We start from the raw sequence: 21,269 nt of genomic DNA, 5'->3' as shown, positions 1-21,269 counted from the left end.
GTACTGATGTTACATTTGCAAAACCCTTGGTTAACATAGAGATTCTGGGAACATCAGAAGGTGGGGGGAAATGAACTATATTCTGGTAATCCGACCAATGGAACATATGCGGTGGTACTTATTGAATATGATGTCAGTTCGGTTGTCATCTCAGACATTCTCATCAATGATAAGATGACAAACTCTACAGTGGAAAGTCTACACATCAGAGTTATCGGATTCACATGGAATTGTTGTTCAATTTAAATGTTTGAATATGAAATTATTCATGATGGGATGAAATGTGATTTTAGTTTCTAAAATGTGAGATTTGGGTTTTCATAAGATAGGGCTCTGCTCAATCAGTGGCCCGCCCCTGGGAAGGGACAAGGGCTATAAAACTTTTCAAACACGCCCTCCTCTCCCTTCCTATATAAGCCCTTGACGACAATATAACCTCCTGTTCCGAGGACGTGAGGACGATGGTCCGATGTCAGAATGGTTCAGATAATAACTACAGAACGAAGCCAACATCAGCGTGAGCTTTGGTTGCGAATGGTATGAACTTTGAACTCTTATTCACTACAGAAGAGATACCTAATAGCCGTTGAGTTAGCAACAGCCGCGGCAAACGAGGGTTAGGAAGGAACAGACAGAGTATCCCGTCTATCACACAACGACGTTACTACAACGTATCCAATTGACAATCAGAGACCTTCTTCAAAGGACTAGGTTGGGCAACATGGCCTTCCATCTACCACCAACCTACTGAAGCGCAGCTCAGAGTAAACATTTATTGCATTTTCCTTTTCCAAATTGGCGGTAATTTAGAATGCATAAGATACTGTATTTACGTTAGCACAACTTCGCCCTTTGTTTCTCAGTCTTTCCGCTCTTTCACTTTCACCCAGCCCCTTTTCTTTTGTGTAACAAGCTGTCATATCTGTTCCGCCCGCTAGGGACTTTTTCCTTTATGACGTAATTTGTAATCAAGTTATGATTAATTATGTGTATGTGTAATTCTGTGTGATTAGTTAGGTATTTAGTAAATAAATAATTAAACCCAATTTTGTATTGCTGATTCAACTTGTTAGCCAGGGTTCATGCAGATAACTAAGAATTTACAACTTTCAGATGAGACTGAATTAAGATGACGATTAATACTGACTGCTATTGATGTAAAATATTACTTGGTCTTTAAGAGTTTATTCAGAAGATAACTCTATAAATATTATTTTGTGGTGCCAGACTCTCTAGTTAATTACATTTACATGATTAGCTCAATCAGGTAATATTAATTACGGATAAATTATTTTATAGAATAGCATGTCATATCACTTAATCCGGCAAGGCCAAAGACACGACACTACATTTGCACACACTGTATATAGATTTATTTTCTATTGTGTTATTGATTGTACGTTTGTTTATCCAATGTGTAACTCTGCGTTGTTGTTTTTGTCGCACTGCTTTGCTTTATCTTGGCCAGATCACAGTTGTAAATGAGAACTTGTTCTCAACTGGCCAACCTGGTTAATTAAAGTTGAAATAAAACTAATTTAAAAAATACACACCTGATCACCCATATCTACTCAGATAAACACAGACTAATACATTACGCAAATACCTAGCGTGAGAGGTGAAAGGTAAAGAGGTGAGAGGTCAGGAGGGGCTACCTGTACGTCAGTGCGGTCCCCGACCCAGCGGGCCAGTTGCTCTGCAGCAAAGCCTCTGACCTGCAGCTCATAGGAGTCAGACTTCTTAGGCTTCCCTTTAGCAGGGAAATGGATGAAGGAGGGAGCCGAGTTCATATTCAACTAGGGAGACAAATAACACAGATATATAACTATTACTATATACACAAATAACACAGATATATAAATACTACTATATACACAAATAACACAGATATATAACTACTACTAAATACACAAATAACACAGATATATAACTACTACTATATACACAAATAACAGACATATAACTACTACTATATACACAAATAACACAGATATATAACTACTACTATATACACAAATAACAGACATATAACTACTACTATATACACAAATAAGATATGTAACTACAACTATATACACAAATAACAGATATATAACTACTACTATATTCATATACACTGCATATATGACTACTACTATATTCATATACACTACATATATAACTACTACTATATTCATACATACTACATATATAACTACTACTATATTCATACATACTACATATATAACTACTACTATATTCATACATACTACATATATAACTACTACTATATTCATATACACTACATATATAACTACTACTATATTCATACATACTACATATATAACTACTACTATATTCATACATACTACATATATAACTACTACTATATTCATATACACTACATATATAACTACTACTATATTCATATACACTACATATATAACTACTACTATAATCATATACACTGCATATGACTACTACTATATTCATATACACGACATACACTGCTCAAAAAAATAAAGGGAACACTAAAATAACACATGCTAGATCTGAATGAATGAAATATTCTTATTAAATACTTTTTTCTTTACATAGTTGAATGTGCTGACAACAAAATCACAAAAATTATCAATGGTATTCAAATTTATCAACCCATGTAGGTCTGGATTTGGAGTCACACTCAAAATTAAAGTGGAAAACCACACTACAGGCTGATCCAACTTTGATGTAATGTCCTTAAAACAAGTCAAAATGAGGCTCAGTAGTGTGTGTGGCCTCCACGTGCCTGTATGACCTCCCTACAACGCCTGGGCATGCTCCTGATGAGGACAGTCTGTGGTGCAACGTGGCGTTGGTGGATGGAGCGAGACATGATGTCCCAGATGTGCTCAATTGGATTCAGCTCTGGGGAACGGGCGGGCCAATCCATAGCATCAATGCCTTCCTCTTGCAGGAACTGCTGACACACTCCAGCCACATGAGGTCTAGCATTGTCTTGCATTAGGAGGAACCCAGGGCCAACCGCACCAGCATATGGTCTCACAAGGGGTCTGAGGATCTCATCTTGGTACCTAATGGCAGTCAGGCTACCTCTGGCGAGCACATGGAGGGCTGTGCGGCCCCCCAAAGAAATGCCACCCCACACCATGACTGACCCACCGCCAAACCGGTCATGCTGGAGGATGTTGCAGGCAGCAGAACGTTCTCCACGGCGTCTCCAGACTGTCACATGTGCTCAGTGTGAACCTGCTTTCATCTGTGAAGAGCACAGGGCGCCAGTGGCGAATTTGCCAATCTTGGTGTTCTCTGGCAAATGCCAAACGTCCTGCACGGTGTTGGGCTGTAAGCACAACCCCCACCTGTGGACGTCGGGCCCTCATACCACCCTCATGGAGTCTGTTTCTGTGTTCCCTTTGAGCAGTGTATATAACTACTACTATATTCATACATACTACATATATACACTACTATTATATTCATGTAGTATATGTGAATATAGTAGTAGTTAAATATGTAGTATATATGAATATAGTAGTATTTAAATCTGTAGTATATATGAATATAGTAGTATATGAATATAGTAGTAGTTCAATCTTTAGTATATATGAATATAGTAGTAGTTCAATCTTTAGTATATATGAATATAATAGGAGTTATATATGTAGTGTATATTAATGTAGTAGTAGTTAAATCTGTATTATATATGAATATAGTAGTAGTTATATCTGTATTATATATGAATATAGTAGTAGTTATATCTGTATTATATATGAATATAGTAGTAGTTATATATGTAGTGTATATGAATATAGTAGCAGTTAAATCTGTACTTATTTTCCACCATAATTTGAAAATAAATTCATTAAAAATCCTACAATGTGATTTTATGGATTTTTTTTCTCATTTTGTCTGTCATAGTTGAAGTGTACCTATGATGAAAATTACAGGCCTCTCTCATCTTTTTAAGTGGGAGAACTTGCACAATTGGTGGCTGACTAAATACTTTTTTGCCCCACTGTATAACTACTACTATATTCATATATACTACATATAAGACGACTACTATATTCTTATATAACTACTACTATATTCATACAAAACTACTACTATATTCATACATACTACAAATACACTACCACTATATTCATATATACTACAAATATACACTACTACTATATTCATATATACTACAAATATACACTACTACTATATTCATATACACTACAGATTTAACTACTACTATATTCATATACACTATATATACACACACTACTACTATATTCATATATACTACATATATAACTACTACTACATTCATATACACTACATATTTAACTACTACTATATTCATTTATACTACAGATTTAACTGCTACTATATTCATATACAATACATATTTAACTACTACTATATTCATATACACTATATATACACACTACTACTATATTCATATATACTTCATATATAACTACTACTACATTCATATACACTACATATTTAACTACTACTATATTCATATACACTATATATACACACTACTACTATATTCATATATACTTCATATATAACTACCACTACATTCATATACACTACATATTTAACTACTACTATATTCATTTATACTACATTTATACTACTACTGAGTTGATATGCACCAGTTAAAGCAGTGTTCCAGAAGGTTCATGTTGTAATGATCCAGTCAGGTAGAGTAACCAGACAGAGCTGCTGTCAAGTGTAGTTTCACTTAAAGAATGTGAGCTGTCGAGATCAGGCTGGTTTACCGATGCCAACCGTTAGGCTCTAATGGACAGCTTAAAGCCCGGCTCTAAATAACACATGAAGGGTGAAATAAACTAAAAGAGATAGAATAGTTATACCATCTGAAAGACGTCAGATCCTTCATCAAAGTCGACGGTAGCGAAGAAGACTTTGTTGGTGAAGGCACTGGAGTAACGCCAGGAATTAGCTAGGATCTGGTACTCCTCGTCAGCCTGTCTGTAGAGGGGGTGGACACACACAGTATGTCAAATACCTTTCAATATTTGAGATACGATTGATTTAGTGTGTCCAGAACAATGGAACTAATAGAATAGTCACAAAAGTCTGGCGTACTGGGCGTACCACAAAGGCATATTAGGACATGCATTTGTCCCATCCATGTGTAAAACTAACATGTGACCCCTTACTGGCAGACTACACACAGTCTCTGTTACTGACGGGCAGACTACACACAGTCTCTGTTACTGACGGGCAGACTACACACAGTCTCTGTTACTGACGGGCAGACTACACACAGTCTCTGTTACTGACGGGCAGACTACACACAGTCTCTGTTACTGACGGGCAGACTACACACAGTCTCTGTTACTGACGGGCAGACTACACACAGTCTCTGTTACTGACGGGCAGACTACAAATTGTCTCTGTTACTGACCGGCAGACTACAAATTGTCTCTGTTACTGACCGGCAGACTACAAATTGTCTCTGTTACTGACCGGCAGACTACACACAGTCTCTGTTACTGACTGGCAGACTAGACACAGTCTATGTTACTGACTGGCAGACTAGACACAGTCTCTGTTACTGACGGGCAGACTACACAGTCTCTGTTACTGACCGGCAGACTACAAATTGTCTCTGTTATGGGTTAGGGTTATCATGACATGTAGGGTTAGGGTTATGACATGTGACACCCACCTGTCACCCCAATTCAAATGAAACCCCTGCACTGGAGACAGACATTTTATGAGACTCATGTTTGCACGAATCGTGGACAAATACAGTATCGCCAAGGTTGGTAGAAAATTCCCTCCACTACACCAAACTGTACCCACCCTGTAACTCCCAGTAATGAATACCAAACATCTTTGATTAAATCACATTATCTGGTGTAACAATTTGTAGATAAGTTACTTGCAGACGCCACACTGTCTCTGTGGCTGCAGGGCGGTGAACATGATGACCACAGAGTAGTTCCTGGGAGGAGCCTTCACAAAGCGACGAAACTTCTCCCCGTTCATACGGATCACAGCTCTCTTCCCTGTCCAGTCCATAAGCTGACCCACCTTCTCAGAGAGCAGGGTCTGGAGGGAGAAAAGGGGAAGAGGGGTTAGAGGTCAGAGTCATATAGCGACCTGGTCCATCAGTTGGCCCACCTACTCAGACTGCAGGGTCTGGAGGGAGAGAGAAGAGGGCAAAGAGGTTAGGGGTTACAGGTCAGGGTGTTATACCGGCCCACCCACTCAAACAGCAGGGTCTGGAGGGAGAGAGAAGAGGGGTTAGAGATCAGGGTCTTAATACCAGCCCAGTCCATCAACTGGCCCACCCTCTCAGAGAACAAGTCTCTAGTGTATCTACCTAGCTCGAGCCGAAAGAGGGCACATTTCCTCACCCGGAAGTGCTAACAACGTTTAGGAATGATGCGGATTATAGCTGCAGGAAAGGTCAAAGTTCTAGACCAAGTAGAACATAGACACGGCAATATGTGACGTGTTAGTTATTACAATGAGCTAGATACTTATATATGAAGCATACTGACGATGCAAACTAGCTAGGTAACCGGTTCCTCCCTAATAGTTAATGGCTAGCTAGCTAAACCTATCTCTCCTAGACCCATGAGCTAACGTTAGCCTGCTAGCTAGTGTAATGATTATGACACCGTGCGCTAAGAATAAAATACCTCCTTTTTCTTCTGTCCGGTTGAAGGGATTCCATAGAAACTCAACATCAACAACAACGAATATAAAACTTTTAGATACATTTTAATCATCTTTCACAGAGGCGCTTCCGTCAATCGACTGACCTCGGATTGAAGGATTCTCTGTAACATTCCGATTGGTCGATTTTCCGCCTCAAGAGCCAATGGCGTGATAGGGGCAGAGACTGTAAAGAAAGCGAGACATCCTACTTCCGTTTTTTTCTGATTGGGGTGGGGCATCTCCTTATTGTAATGCTTGTTTTTAGTATTTGATGAGGGTTGTTTACGTTAACCACCTGTATTAAATGGAGAGAGATGCTATGCTACTAGCCTCATATACCAGCCATCACGAGACAATTCCGATATAAAGTGTTTTTTTTCTCAAAGTTGCCGGGATGTCACGTGTCCTACTTATATTAGGACAATCATAAAAACTTAAGCCTTACAAAACTTCTATTCGATCAAAAAAAACTCACGTAGGAAATAAGCCATTCATTTTTTGTTGGCCAAATTAAACACTTTTATTGACCTCCAAACAAAAACTTCTTGCTTGGTGGGGAAATTTAGATTTCATGCTAAATTGGGCCTCTCTTCCTCTTCTCTGCTGTAATGAAGGAACCGTGAGCTCATGAGGGAAAGCATGCTCACAGGACATAAATAAATGCTCACAATTATTTTCAATGGTAAATGGCCGGAGTAAACTATCTTATTTATCCACCATCTTTGAAAATGAGTCTTGGGTGTATGAAGTAAGATTTGGGGTGTATTCAAAATGAGTACTGTTTTTAAACGTTTCAAATAGTTCACTGTGAAACGTTAAAAACAAAGAGTTGAGACAAGTTAAATGAACAGCAAACCAACAAGGGTTTAAGGAGAAGACACGGGTCATCACGTTTTATAACATCACATGTTCAGTTCTTCTACATCCGTGTCACTTTGAAAATATTCAATTAATTAACATCAGAATGTGGTATTGGCATTGGTGTGTCATTGTGTAATAAATCAATCCATCTTTATTCAAATAGTGGACAATCTAAATTAGTTATCGCCGTTGCGGTAATGACCAGAATACAAAACACTTTCCTATTTTGACACATTCACAGACTTTTCTTGAAGGTGGAACCCTCTTGGAACCTACCAAACCCTCTTTCATGTCATATTCTGTTCCACTGTCACTTCCTTTTTTACATTGTCAATTCCTGTTCTACAGCATGCGTCAAATTTTCGCTCCTTCCTTGTATTTGATTGATGAAATAAGGTCACTGATTAGTAAGGAACTCCTAACAAATGGTTGTCTAGTGCTTAAATGAAAGATTTGAAACCTGCAGACACCAGGCCCTCCGAGGAATGAGTTTGACACCCTTGTTCTACACTGACTTCACAGTTCTTGGGTGACTCGATGTCTAAAAATTTTGTAAAACTCCAAAATTGGTCATGTTGTTCAGTGTGATGTTAATGAGGCGATACTGTGAGACAGCTGTTGTGTACAACCATAGAGTACTTAGTCTTATGTACATTTATATAGCTTTATTAATCTGACCCGCTATGTAAATCATGTTTATATAGCTTTATTTATCTGACCCGCAATGTAAATAATGTTTATATAGCTTTATTAATCTGACCCGCTATGTAAATAACATTTATATAGCGTTATTAATCTGACCCGCTATGTAAATAACGTTTATATAGCGTTATTAATCTGACCCGCTATGTTCTGTGGTGTACAGCAAGTCAGCCAGCAGGGGGAGACTCGTAGTGGCCTGGTGACAGACGGTGTATACATCGAGGCGATGGCTCTATCTGCTGGACGTGCCAGGTCTCGACGGGCTCACCGGTCAGAACTAATTAGGGCTGATTGCTCACCAGCTGTGCAAGGCCCATAAAGCTGCCAGAAGGGCAGCACACAGGGAGAGTGGGGGAAGAAAGGACTCCCATATAGTTGGGGACGGCTGCAGAGGTAACAGGAGGGAGTTCAGTTTTTGTACCCGACAGGATACATACAGCAAGACCAGAAGACGGTATCCCGGAGAGGGTCTCATGGGGAGACCTATCCTTTTCTTTTTTATTTATTATTTAAATAAACACCCTTGAAACTGAGCTACTCCTACTCTGTCCTTGTCTGATCTGTGTAAACATCTTGACCAAACCCCCTGGTCTGCCAGAGTACATAACATTTATATAGCGTTATTTATCTGACCTGCTATGTACATAACATTTATATAGCAGTATTTATCTGACCAGCTATGTACATAACATTTATATAGCTAATTGTTTTCATTAAATATTTACAAATTCTCAACATTGTGTAATCCGTAACAGAATATCAAAAATCTGGGTGTGAGACAAGACAAAAACTCAGGGAAATCCGGACATTAAATAAATATATATATATATATATATATATATATATATATATATAAAAATGTGAAAGCTGAAAACAAAGTTACATTATTTTAGTGTCTACTTAAAATATGTAAAATAGTAACTCGGAAGCTGGGTGAGTTGTATGGTGGGGGTAGGCCATCGGGTATGGTGGGGTTGATCCGCTTCTAGGGAGAGTTCTTCTGACATTGGTTCCCGTTGGAAGTGGTGTTGGTCCTCGAGGGGTTAGGGAGGTCCATCCTTGTTCCGTGAGTCCTGGTGAGATTTTTTTAGTTTTTTACACTGTGGTTTATTTTAGAGGTGGCTGCTGACCAATGAATCCTGGATGTTTTTGGTTCCTTTTGAAGGTTAAGGTTAGGGTTAGGTTCACTAAGTGACAGACGAATCTGATGTGCACTGGCACAGGCAACCCCATTAGGATAAGGGTGAGGGATTAGGGTTTACAAGATGAACCACCCAATGAATAAAAAATAAAAAGTCCATAGTGCCATCAAACAAAGAAAACTCAAAATAAGTGCTATAAAAGTATCCAAACAATAAAATGAAGCCACGCCACAATAAAAGATCAAGGATATGATAAAAATAAGTGTCATCGTATATATGGTCAGTGAGTAGATCCATAAATAAATAAATAAGAAATAAGTATTTAAAAAAAACAATCATAAGTGCTATCAGACAATGTCAAATCCACCATGGACAAGTCAACATAAATAAATAAATAATACAATAAACAAACATTTATAATGAGTGGCTCTCCACAGGCCCCCACCACCTCCCCTCTTCCCTCCCCCCCACCAAATAGCCCATGTCGCTACACCGAAGATGACCCCTTCCATCAGTTAGGTAGGCCAAGGTAAATCAGTATTTTTCATTCAGGCCCTTAGGGTCTATCGTATTGAGACGCCCAATCCAAGTTCTTTCCATCCCCTGTCGTTGTGTCCTGGACCAACTCCCATTTGTCTCCAGACCAAAAATACTCAAACCGTCCACTGCATGTATACCAAAATGCAAATACAATACCGTAGTCTTATTACCTTTGGCTATCTGGTATAGGTGTTGTTTCAGTCTGACCTGTAGTGCATTCTTTGTTTCTCCTATGTAAATCTTTTGGCACAGTTTACACTTAATTCCATAGATCAAGTTTACAGTGGACAATTCGATCCTCTGTCTTACGAGGAACCCCAACCCCGAGAAGGCATTAACAATATACTTTGGTCTCCCCAAATATTTATCCAATTTATTAGGTGCATTTTTCGTCTGGAAGGCAGAGTGGACTAAACTATCCCCAAGGTTTTTGTTTCTTAGGGTTAGGGTTAGGGTTAGGGTTAAGGGTTAGGGTTAGGGTTAGGGGTTAGGGGTTAGGGGTTAGGGATAGGGTTAGGGTTAGAGGGTTAGGGTTAGTTTCTAGTTTTGAGTCTGTTGATCCACTTCCATCTCTGACACGTGGAAGCCGAAGGGGGGGAAGGGAGGGGTGTGCACTCCACATCATATACGCGCGGTCCGGAGGGGTCCGGGCGCGGCCGGCCAAAGTAGTAGGCCCCATGGTTGCCCACTTGTAGATGAACCCGTTGGTTGGGTTTAAAGACTGTCTGTCTGTAGGGTTAGGGTTAGGTACGGTTTTTAGAGTGGTTAAGGTTAGGGTTAAGGTTAGGGTAAGGTATAGTTTTTTAGAATGGTTAAGCTTAGGGTTAGGTTTAGGGTAAGGTATAGTTTTTTAGAATGGTTAAGGTTAGGTTTAGGGTTAGGTAAGGGTTTAGGGTTAGGGTTAGGGTTAGGGTTAGGTTGTCTAGTTTTGAGTCGGTTGATCCACTTCCATCTCTGACACGTGGAAGCCGAAGGGGGGGAAGGGAGGGGTGTGCACTCCACATCATATACGCGCGGTCCGGAGGGGTCCGGGCGCGGCCGGCCAAAGTAGTAGGCCCCATGGTTGCCCACTTGTAGATTAACCCGTTGGTTGGGTTAAAAGACTGTCTGTCAGTAGGTTTTAGGTTTAGGTATAGTTTTTAGAGTGGTTAAGGTTAGGTTTAAGGTTAGGGTAAGGAATAGTTTTTTTTTGGAGAGGTTAAGGTTAGGTTTAGGTAAGGGTTTTTTAGAGTGGTTAAGGTTAGGGTTAGGTTTAGGGTTAGGTATAGTTTTTCAGAATGGTTAAGGTTAGGTTTAGGTAGGTCTGTCAACTCAACTTAGGATCAGGCAAAACCCTTGAGTTGCGTACCTTATGCAGGTCCGGTCCTCGGTTGGTTGCCATGTGTCCATGTCGAGTGGTATGGTCATGATGTCTAGGTCCGCTATGTCAACGGAAGTGGAAAGCATAGTGCAACCTAGGAGTTTACTCTCTGTCGGATCCTTCTTTTTTAGCTCCACGTTGTCTATGTATTTACTACCGTGTTCGTCAGTCTTTGGTCCTGGATGTTTTCAATCATGTGTGTAATTAGGAGTTATTCCCTTCCAGGATCCTAATTTCAAATTAACCCATGTCTACTCAAATCCAGCTGGTCTTTTATGGGTATACTCGGAGTAGGATCAGGCAAAACCATCGAGTTGCGTACCTTGTGCAGGTCCGGACCTCAGTCGGTTGCCATGTGTCCCTGTCAAGTGGTCAGTCTTTAAACTACCAGTGGTTTGAGCAGACAAAAAAACAGGAGGCGAGCCCTCTCTACGGATGTCATGCATCCACCCTTGGAGTTCCGTCCTGTGTTTCACTGGGGTAGATAGTCGTTCAGCGTGGTACGTGAGTCTCCCGTATGTAATGGGGCTGGGAGGGTTGAGCCGATTGGTCTGCCAACAGAACCCCGAGAGGTCCCGAAGGAGTCCGGTCTATCCATATCCTCCTGTCTTCTTGCTTGGTGTATGGAAGGGCCTATTTACTTAGGGTCCAATCGCAGCGGGGGAGTTGCCAAGGTCGGGGTCCCCAGAGTAGTTGGAGAAAAAAGGTTCTCGTCCGTTGGGGGTGCTGGTGGGTGTCTCCAAAAAATATTTTAGAAGGATGGTAGGTTGGTGAAGGTTTTTTTTTGTTTAAATTTGGTCTATTTGTGTACTATTTTATTGTTCTTTCCGTCAAGGGTCCATGGTCATGGTAACTCTTACTTCTAGAAACAAAACAAAAAAGGAAAAAGAAGAAATCATATATATATATATATATATATATATATATTTTTTTTTTTTTTCTTCTTCTTTTTTAAGAATGTGTAAGTAAAAGTAACTAACGGTAAATATTTTTTGAGAGTCCGTGGTCACGGTAACTCTATAGTGCTATTAGAGGTCTATTTTTATGGTCTAAATGACCCCCTATTTTTTATATGGGATGTGGGGTGTGTAAGGTGCGGGTGCAGTGTATGTCCAGATGTTCCTCAGCTGTACTGGAAGCCTCAGTGGTGGTCCAGCCCGTGGTAGTGGTGTTGGGCCTGGAGGGGTTTTAGGGAGGTCCGTCCTTGGTCCATGAGTCTCGGTGGGATTCTTTGATGTCTACGTTGTGGTTTTATTTTGTAGGTGGCTGCTGACCAAGGAATCCTTGAGTTTTTTTTTTTTTTTTGTGTGTGTGTGTTCCCTTTGAAGAGAGAGTAGATTTTTGGATTTGAGACATCATTTTTGGGGGGATACGAGTAGCCACTCGGAAGCTGGGTGAGTTGTATGGTGGGGGTAGGCCATCAGGTATGGTGGGGTTGATCCGCTTCTAGGGAGAGTTCTTTTGACATCGGTTCCCGTGGGAAGTGGTGTTGGTCCTCGAGGGGTTTGGGAGGTCCATCCTTGGTCCGTGGGTCCCGGTGAGATTCTTTGGATCCTTTGTTGTGGTCTTTAGAGGTGGCTGTATACCAAGGAATCCTTGAGGTTTTTTATTCATTTGGGAGGCCAGGATCGGTCTGTGAAGAGGGAGTAGTTGTTTAGACCGTAGTCTCTTCTGGATGTGGGTCGCCATCCGGTGGCTTGGTGAGTTGTATGGTGGAAGTGGGCCATCGGGTGTGGTGGGGTTAGGCCTCTATCTTGGGAGAGTTCCTTTAACATTGGTTCTTGTGGATCTTGGGTTGGTGAGACCAGGTTGTCCCGTGTTTTTCAGAGTGGTAGTGGTGAGGGTCTGGTGTTCCAAACGGTTTCTTATATTTTGCTGTGGTATTGTACCACCTGTGGAGGTATTAACCCTGCGGTACTGGATCGGTGAGGGCTTCGCCTTTCGCTGGGTTTTGCTGCTGGATGGAGCTGGTGGGTTGATCCGGTCCGTGGAGTTTCTGGAGGGGGACAAAGCACGGAGTCAGGGTCCACAAATCGATAGCTTCTGTTGGGGTGTAGGAAGTTGATGGTGTTCTTTGAGTTTCCTGCAGAGTCTAAGTGCTCGTAAAGGTGGTCCGGTACTGGTGCCCTCTGGTCCTATGTGGGGGACCGTCCTCTGGGGTGTCCACGTCCTATCTCTCCATCCTATGGTGTGGTGAGCGGTGGTGGTATTCTGTTTGAAGGGGTGACCTGTTTGGCAGGTTTGAGGCGTGTCCTTCTCGAGGGGCTAGGTGTCTAGAAGGTCCTGGATTCCCCTCATGTAGGATTGGCTGTGGGTTTGGTTGCCTGCTGGGGATGTCATCCAGTGGTTCTGTCCAGCAATCCCATGAATGATGGTGTTGACTGGGAAGAGAGTATGGAGGTAGGTGGTAACGGAGTGTTAACCTGTTCCTGCTGATTATCATTCCATACCACCCAGGTCTGGGTATGGGATGGAGATGAAAATGCAGAGGCCACCTTAACACTCTGCCTCTGCTCCGTTCCCTCAATCACCCTGGTCAGGGTATGATGTGGGGGAAGGTTAGGAGGGTTTGTTTTGCCCAAAAGGAGCCCTTCCCTATGTCAACCTTGTGAGGGTATGACCGGGTCTCTGGGTCCTCTGGTATGGTGGGGGTTTGGCCGCTTTTTTAGAAGGGTTTCTTTGTTCCCGGTTTCGGTTGGTCTTGGGTTTGTGAGGCCGGGTTGTCCTGTGTGGTCGGGGTTGTAGTGGTGGGAGCCTGTTGTGCCATTCGTTGAAGCCTGAAAAAAATACGTTATGTTAGGCGAAGTCGACGTTCCTACAATGAGACTAGGTTGCCAGTCTAAACTTTTTTCGGCTGGCCCCTCTGAGCGTCTCTTCTTAAAAGGTGTAGAGGGTCTAAGTGAGTATCTATGCCCCGTCAAAATTTTTGGGGCCCGTTTTGTGGTGGAGTAGGGGGTCTGAGTTGCCATCAGAGTGCCCGGGGTCCTTGTTGTCTCGTAGATCTTCCATTGTAGTGTGTCCCTGTGTAAAACTCAAAATAAGGGTAAGAGAAAAGTACAAATGAAAATAGGTAGCCAAAAGGAGGTACCCCCGAAGTCCGTGTGGAACCTGCCTTCCTTACAGCTGCACAACGGGTCTAGGGGTAGCCCAGCCACGACGCGTTTCTGCCTTACTCGGCTTCATCAGGTGGCATGGAGGAGAAAAGAAGGGTGCAAAAATAGGTGCACTTGGTCGTAGTACGGTAAAAAGGCCGTATTTTGGACCAGAGAAAATAGGGTGTGTGTGTAGGTATATGTGTAGTTGAGGCTCGATGGTCTGGAGGTCTATGAAGGTCTGTTGAAGAAAAAATGCCAAAAAGGGCGTTGGTTCTCTGGAGGATGGGTTCCGTGATGTAGGGGTACCTAGATTTTAGAGGAGAAATCGCAAGGATTTAAAAACGGCTCGGAGTGGTCCAGATTCGGGGTGTAGCATGAAGCTATTTTAGGGGCCTTTTGTTCAAAAGGAGTAGAGGGATATTCGTGGGGAGTGTGGAGTACCAGCTGGTGGCTTGGTCCAGGTGAGGTGTATCCATGGTGTAGCATGGAGCTGGGGTCTGGTCTTTCAGTCGGAGTAGTCATCTTGGGTGCAGTTCTTTTGTAGAGGTCCAGCTTGTGTCTTCTCCAGGTGAAGTGTCTTCAAAAGGTGTTCAGGTGGAATGGTACTGAGGCTGAGGGATGCTCCTCTTTTATAGGAAATGAGGGGGGTGTGGTTTTGCCAGGTGTCGAATCCTATTGGTGCATGGGGTGTGCATGCGGTGTTCATGTGAGATAAACGACCGTGGCTTGTCCAATGAGATCGCTTGGTTTTTGGGGAGAGGCGTCTAGTAGTCTGTTATGTGATGGGAAGGCCTCCGTCGTTGATTCCAATGGGGAATTGTGTAGGAGAAGTAGACACTTTGCTTTTGGGGTGTTGTTTGGGTTGTGGGTGTCCGAGAGGTACCAGGTGAATTTTAAGTAAAACTAGAAGTCCTGGGGGTCAAGGGGAGCCATACGTGGAGTTCCTGTGATTTGTAGAAGTATGATAGATTCTCCTGTAAAAAGTGTGTGTTTGACTTTTGTGTCACCATTGACTTGTGTGTTAGCGTTGGGAGCGGTCTGCTCTGGTAGGGGGTTTGGGGTTGGAAATACCCGAAGGTGAGGTTCTGTGGGTCCAGGAAAGGTAGAGGATAGAGTGGACATCTGTGGGTTCCTGTAGAATTTTTAGTTGGGGTTCTATTTGTAGAAGATAAATAGAACGGCCAAACTGTACCTTATTTGCCCTATTACTATAAGCTGAGCTGTTATAACACATTGCACCCTCCTTTACACATAGTCAAGGCCAACGCAGCTTACACAACTCACATCCTCATATACGTGCAAGTACAGAGAACTTGCACAATGCCACACACACAGACACTGGAAAGGCAGGATAACAGTATCTCATGACAAACACCAGCTGCATGTACACTCCCAACCTTGAGAAGCAGGAACAGACAAGCACACACACATAATCTCCTTCTTAGCTGAACATTGTGTGACAAAGAACGGGACTCAGAGGGATGACGGACGGCCCAACAGGGCCAATCCAAGAAGACTACACCTCAGCCTGAACCAACCCGAAGACCCGATCTTCTAGAATCAACCTACTTTATGTGCAAACTGTTAGCGGGGCTGTTTTTTCTGCTGGTTCCACATGAACTAACAGAAGGGCCCGTATACGCTGTACCAGATATCTTTACTCATAATTAAACTGTCACTTGTCATACAATTTACCACCTTGTCTGAATCGATCCTTGGCCGACTCATCCCTCTTCATGTCCCATTATCAACATAGGTGACACATAGGTCTGGTTATAGGTCTTTGAATGTGGTTGAGTTATTTTTTCCTCCGATTTTTGTGGAGTCACGTTTACTCATATGTAGTAAGGTGCGATGTGCAGGGAAGAGTAGTAGCCGTGGTTCTTTGGTCTTTTTGTGGTGTTAGAGGGCTTGAACTTTGTTTCTTTATTGAGGGATAGTTGCAGGTAGGGTTACTAGGGGGGTGTTCCTTTTTCCTCGGGTCGAGAATGGTGCTGTGTATATATTTTTAGTTGCCGCTTATAAGAGAGGTATAGCTTTGATCGCGTTCCTGTCCACTTGGGTTCCTGGAAATGCGGTAGTTTTGGCCGTTTAGCTGTGTTCAAGTCCACTTGGAGTATGGGATATATGGATCAAAAAGGCTTTTTATGCTGTTTCCAGTGATGTGTGTCCTCCGGAGTTGGTGTAACCTGTTCTTTTGGGGGTATACTCACCTGGGGGGGGGGGGTCCAGTGTTGAATATTTTGGTGTTTTGTCCGTGTGAGAGAGGTTTTATTTTGGGAAGGCCTCCGTCGTTGATTCCTATGGGGAATTGTATAGGAGAAGTAGACACTTTGCTTTTGGGGTGCTGTTTGGGTTGTGGGTGTCCGAGAGGTACCAGGTGAATTTTAAGTAAGACTAGAAGTCCTAGGGGTCAAGAGGAGCCATACGTGGTTGCAGGTAGGGTTACTAAGGGGGTGTTCCTTTTACCCGGATCGAGAATGCTGCTGTCTTTATCTTTTCTAGTTGGCGCTTATTAGCGGAGTTTTAGCTTTGATCGCGTTCCTGTACACTTTGGTTCCCGGATATGCGGTAGATTTGGCCGATTTGCTGTGTTCAAGTCCACTTGGATTATGGGATGTACGGATCCGAAAAAACGTTTTGTTTATTTTTGCTCCTAAGTTGGACATACGGTCGTCAGCGTTTCTGTGGGAGGGTAGGAGTCTGTTTCCACTGTGTCAGGGTGGTGATGTCTTGTTCTTTGGTGAAAAAGAAGGGTGGGGGTTGCCTCTTAGTTGAAAAAAAATAGAGGAGGTGATGTATATCTGAAGGTGAGGTGCTGGTTGTGGAGTTCTTGGTCTTTTGATGAAAAAATCTTGGTTTTGAGGGTAGAGAAGGCTTGGGGTAGGTGGTTCTGGAGTTCTTCATCGTTCTAGTTGTATCTCAGGAGAAAAAGTGTGTTGGTGGAGGTTTCATGAGTGATGTCCTTCAGAGATTTGGTAGAGTTATTTTAGGTTGTATTAAATCTAATGATTATTTTTAACCTGTTCACCATCAAACCATTTCCCAATGGAGTATACTGGGCGTAAAATCAACACCCCTAGAAAAGGCCTGATTTGAGATGATCCCGGGTGTTTCGTTTCAACTAGTTAGTTTTACGGTGCACAGGCCTATCTCCTGTTTATCCCTCCCATTTCTGATGATCTAATATAATAGGTGTAGTACTTAAAAAGGCCCGTAGATGTCCTCCTAGGATCATAAATTAAACTGTGGTAGGCTCCAAGTTGCCTCTTTTTCTGGGTGGCAGTGCAGAAGTCAATGTGGTGAGAGATTCATTCAACCATAGTGTTGTTAAATATGAACATAAACGCCATATTGTGCATTTAAATGGTTTTATTGTTTTGTTAAAGGAAAGGAAAAACCTAAAAGAGGAAGTGCCAAACTAAAACCAAAAAAAACATAAATATATAGAGAGTAAAAATAAAATATGAATAAAAACATTTTCTTCTCCATCCATTTTCCTGTCTGTTAAAACCCATTTTCTAAAACCTCTCGTTCAGGCCATTTGGCGTTATTGTCTGTAGGTGCTGGATCCACTCCCGTTCTACCCTCCTTCGCTGCCCACAGGTCCAGCCTATATGTGACTGTAACCCTGATATGGTAAGGTGAGTGATGGGGTGCTCCTGGAAGTGAGTTATGAGTTCCGTTTGTAGGTGTGCCCTTTTAATGTTATACAGGTGTTGTTTGAGTCTGGTTTCTATGGTGTGTTTGGTTTCTCCAATGTATTGTTTATTGCAAAGTGTACATGTAATGATATAAATGGTGTTATGTGTGTTCAATGAATAGGATTCTTGTACTGGTGCTGATGTGTGGCTGTGTTTATTTGTAATGAACTTTATCTGTCGAAAATGGAAATGATGAGGTTTGAGGTCTTGTGGTGGCTTACTATTGAATTTTGCTTTGGTGAGGAGGTCCTTTAAGCTTTTGTTTTTTCTAAATGCTGAAATGATTAGCTGACCAGTGGAAGGAAAAGCTTGTGAATACCATCACAAAATATGAAGACATCTTCTCAAGACATAATCTGGACTGCGGAGAAGCCAGGGGTTATCTTCACCGTATCCACCTGGTTGATGACAGACCCTTCCGGCTACCATACAGAAGAGTTCCGCCTGCTCATTACCTGAAGCTGAGGAAGGTATTGACAGATATGGAAGAAGTAGGTCTTATACGCAAGTCAGTTAGTGAGTATGCCTCCCCTTTAGTCATGGTATGGAAGAAAGACGGGAGTCTGAGGTTATGCACTGACTTCAGGTGGATGAATGCACGAACGGTGAAGGACGCTCATCCCCTTCCTCATCAAGCAGATTGCCTCGCAGCCCTTGGTGGCAGTGCATTTTTCAGCACCATGGACTTGACCTCAGGATTTTATAACATTCCAGTTCACGAAGAGGACAAGAAGTACACAGCCTTTACCACACCGATGGGACTTTATGAGTACAATCGCATGCCACAAGGTCTGTGTAACAGCCCGGCCTCTTTCATGAGAATGATGCTGAGTATATTTGGGGACCTAAACTTCTCAAATCTCCTTTGTTACTTAGATGACTTGTTGGTCTTTGCACCCACCGAGGAACAGGCTCTACAGCGACTTGAAGTTGTGTTTAGCCGTCTAAGAGCCAACAATCTCAAGCTAGCACCCAAAAAATGCCACTTTCTACGAAGAACAGTGAAATTCCTCGGACATATCATTAAAGAGGACGGTGTGTCAGTGGATCCTGAGAAGGTGGAGGCCATTGCCAAGATGAGCCAAGCTCAGCTGATGGAGGCAGATGGATGCACTCCCTCTGCTCGGAGGCTGAAATCCTTCTTGGGTATGGTATTATATTACCAGCACTTCATTCCTGACTGTTCTGCTATAGCCAGACCTTTGTTTGCACTCACTGGGGGTCAAAAGAGAAGAGGAAGAGATGGGAAGAAGGGCAACAGTGGGATTTTCCGGAAGCTGACGCTATCGGATTGGACTGAGGAGTGTGTCGTTGCATTCCAGAAGCTGAAGGATGCTCTTTTGAATTGTGTCATGCTAGCTCACCCTGATTTCGAGAGGCCGTTCATTCTCTTCACTGACGCTTCCTTGGATGGTCTTGGGGCTGTGCTTTGCCAAGTACCTGAAGGTGAAGATAAGGCAAGGCCCATAGCATTTGCGAGCAAGACACTGAGTAAGTCGCAGAGAAGGTACCCGGCACACAGACTTGAATTTCTAGCACTGAAATGGAGTGTGTGTGAGAAATTCAGTCACTGGCTTAAGGGGCACGAGTTCACTGTCTGGACAGATAGTAACCCGTTAACGTACATCATGACAAAACCCAAGCTGGACGCTTGCGAGCAAAGATGGGTTGCCAAGCTGGCACCGTACAACTTTGATTTGAAGCGTATCCCAGGCAGCAAGAATACAGTAGCAGATGCACTGAGCCGCGATCCCTTTGCAGTGACTGTCGCGCAGAGACTGATGAGGGAGTCCTACCTAGCACTTCTGTCTGAGGCTGTTGGGACACTGAATGATGATGTCCAACATGCCTTCCGTTGGGCTTCTTATCCCCAGGAGATAACCTCTTTGACCACTGCTGAAGTGAAGGCCATATGTCAGCTCCATATTGACTGGGAATGTTCAATGGAGATGCAAGCAATCCAGCTTGGTTCCAACACCCAACGGCTGCTTTCTCCTGGTATTGACACTTTGCCTGAACTCTCGCACGAGGAACTTCGAGATCTCCAGCTGCAAGACTCTGTGACTTCCAAAGTCATCCCTTTCGTCTTCAATAAGAAACGTCCCACCAGACGAGATCGATACAGTGTTTCTTCTAAAGTGTTGTTGCTGATGAAACAGTGGGATCGCTTGATCCTAAGAGAGGGAGTTCTGTATCGTGTCATTAAGGGGAGTCACACAAACCGGAGAAGGTTCCAGTATGTCTTGCCAGAGGTGTTGAGACGCAAAGCGATGACTGGCATTCACGACCTTGCAGGACATCAAGGCCAAGCTAGAACTCTAGCTCTGGCCAGACAGAGATTTTTCTGGCCGGCAATGGAGAGAGACATCAAGGAGTATGTGCGCTGCTGCCAGAGATGCGTTCTAGCAAAGACACCAGAGCCAGCGGCTAGAGCCCCGTTAGAGAGCATCAAAACTTGCTCTCCCATGGAGTTGGTGTGTTTGGATTTTTGGACAGCGGAAGACAGTAAGAAGAACTCAGTTGATGTTCTGGTGGTGACTGACCACTTCACTAAACTTGCCCATGCATGGTCATGCAGAAACCAGACAGCCAAGCAAGTAGCTCGTAAACTGTGGGATCATGTCTTCTGTGGCGCAAATTTTGAGAGTGAGCTAATAGCAGAACTGCTTAAGCTCTCCGGTGTCCAAAAGTCAAGAACCACAGCATATCACCCAATGGGGAATGGAGAAACTGAACGCTTCAACAGGACTTTAGGTAGCATGCTCAGGAGTCTGCCCTTGAAAACCAAAGAACATTGGCCTGAACAAATCCAGTCATTAACATTTGCCTACAATGCCACTGTTCACGAGACTACGGGCTATGCTCCATTCTTTCTCATGTTTGGTAGAGTCCCTCGGCTACTAGTGGATGTTATGTTCCGCAATGTTTTGGATGACTCCAGTGTTGTGGATTGCAACAAGTATGTCGAGACTCTGATCACTGGGCTGAAGGAAGCTATGAGTGTTGCCCAAAGGCACACTGACAAGCAACAGAGACGACAAGGTCGGGAGTATGACAAGCGGGTTAAAGGCATCGGTTTGTCCATGGGGGATCGTGTCCTCATCGCAAACAAGGGTGAAAGGGGCCGCCGCAAGTTGGCTGACAAGTGGAACCCCGAGATTTTCACAGTGACTTCAGTCAATCC

General features: G+C 42.9%; 1 protein-coding gene across 2 annotated transcripts in view; it reads right to left on the bottom strand.

The window, feature by feature from the left end:
- Positions 1–6,841, bottom strand: part of LOC110504452 (dolichyl-diphosphooligosaccharide--protein glycosyltransferase subunit MAGT1) — a 28,304-nt gene extending 21,463 nt beyond the window's left edge. For both annotated transcript variants that reach the window (XM_090220774.1, XM_036970008.2), the window contains exons 1-4: positions 6,663–6,841; positions 5,897–6,066; positions 4,860–4,977; positions 1,656–1,796 (exon numbers count right to left, since the gene is read on the bottom strand). In XM_090220774.1, coding sequence (XP_090076900.1) covers positions 1,656–1,796; positions 4,860–4,977; positions 5,897–6,066; positions 6,663–6,752 — 519 coding nt within the window. In that variant the 5' untranslated portion in view covers positions 6,753–6,841. The remainder of the gene's footprint in view (positions 1–1,655; positions 1,797–4,859; positions 4,978–5,896; positions 6,067–6,662) is intronic.
- Between the last annotated feature and the right edge of the window lie 14,428 nt (positions 6,842–21,269).

This window comes from Oncorhynchus mykiss, chromosome 25 (assembly GCF_057628025.1).
Source record: "Oncorhynchus mykiss isolate SJ-2025 chromosome 25, ASM5762802v1, whole genome shotgun sequence".
Lineage (NCBI taxonomy): Eukaryota > Metazoa > Chordata > Actinopteri > Salmoniformes > Salmonidae > Oncorhynchus > Oncorhynchus mykiss.
Note: the sequence above shows the minus strand (reverse complement) of the source record. Positions and strands in the feature narration are given on the sequence as shown.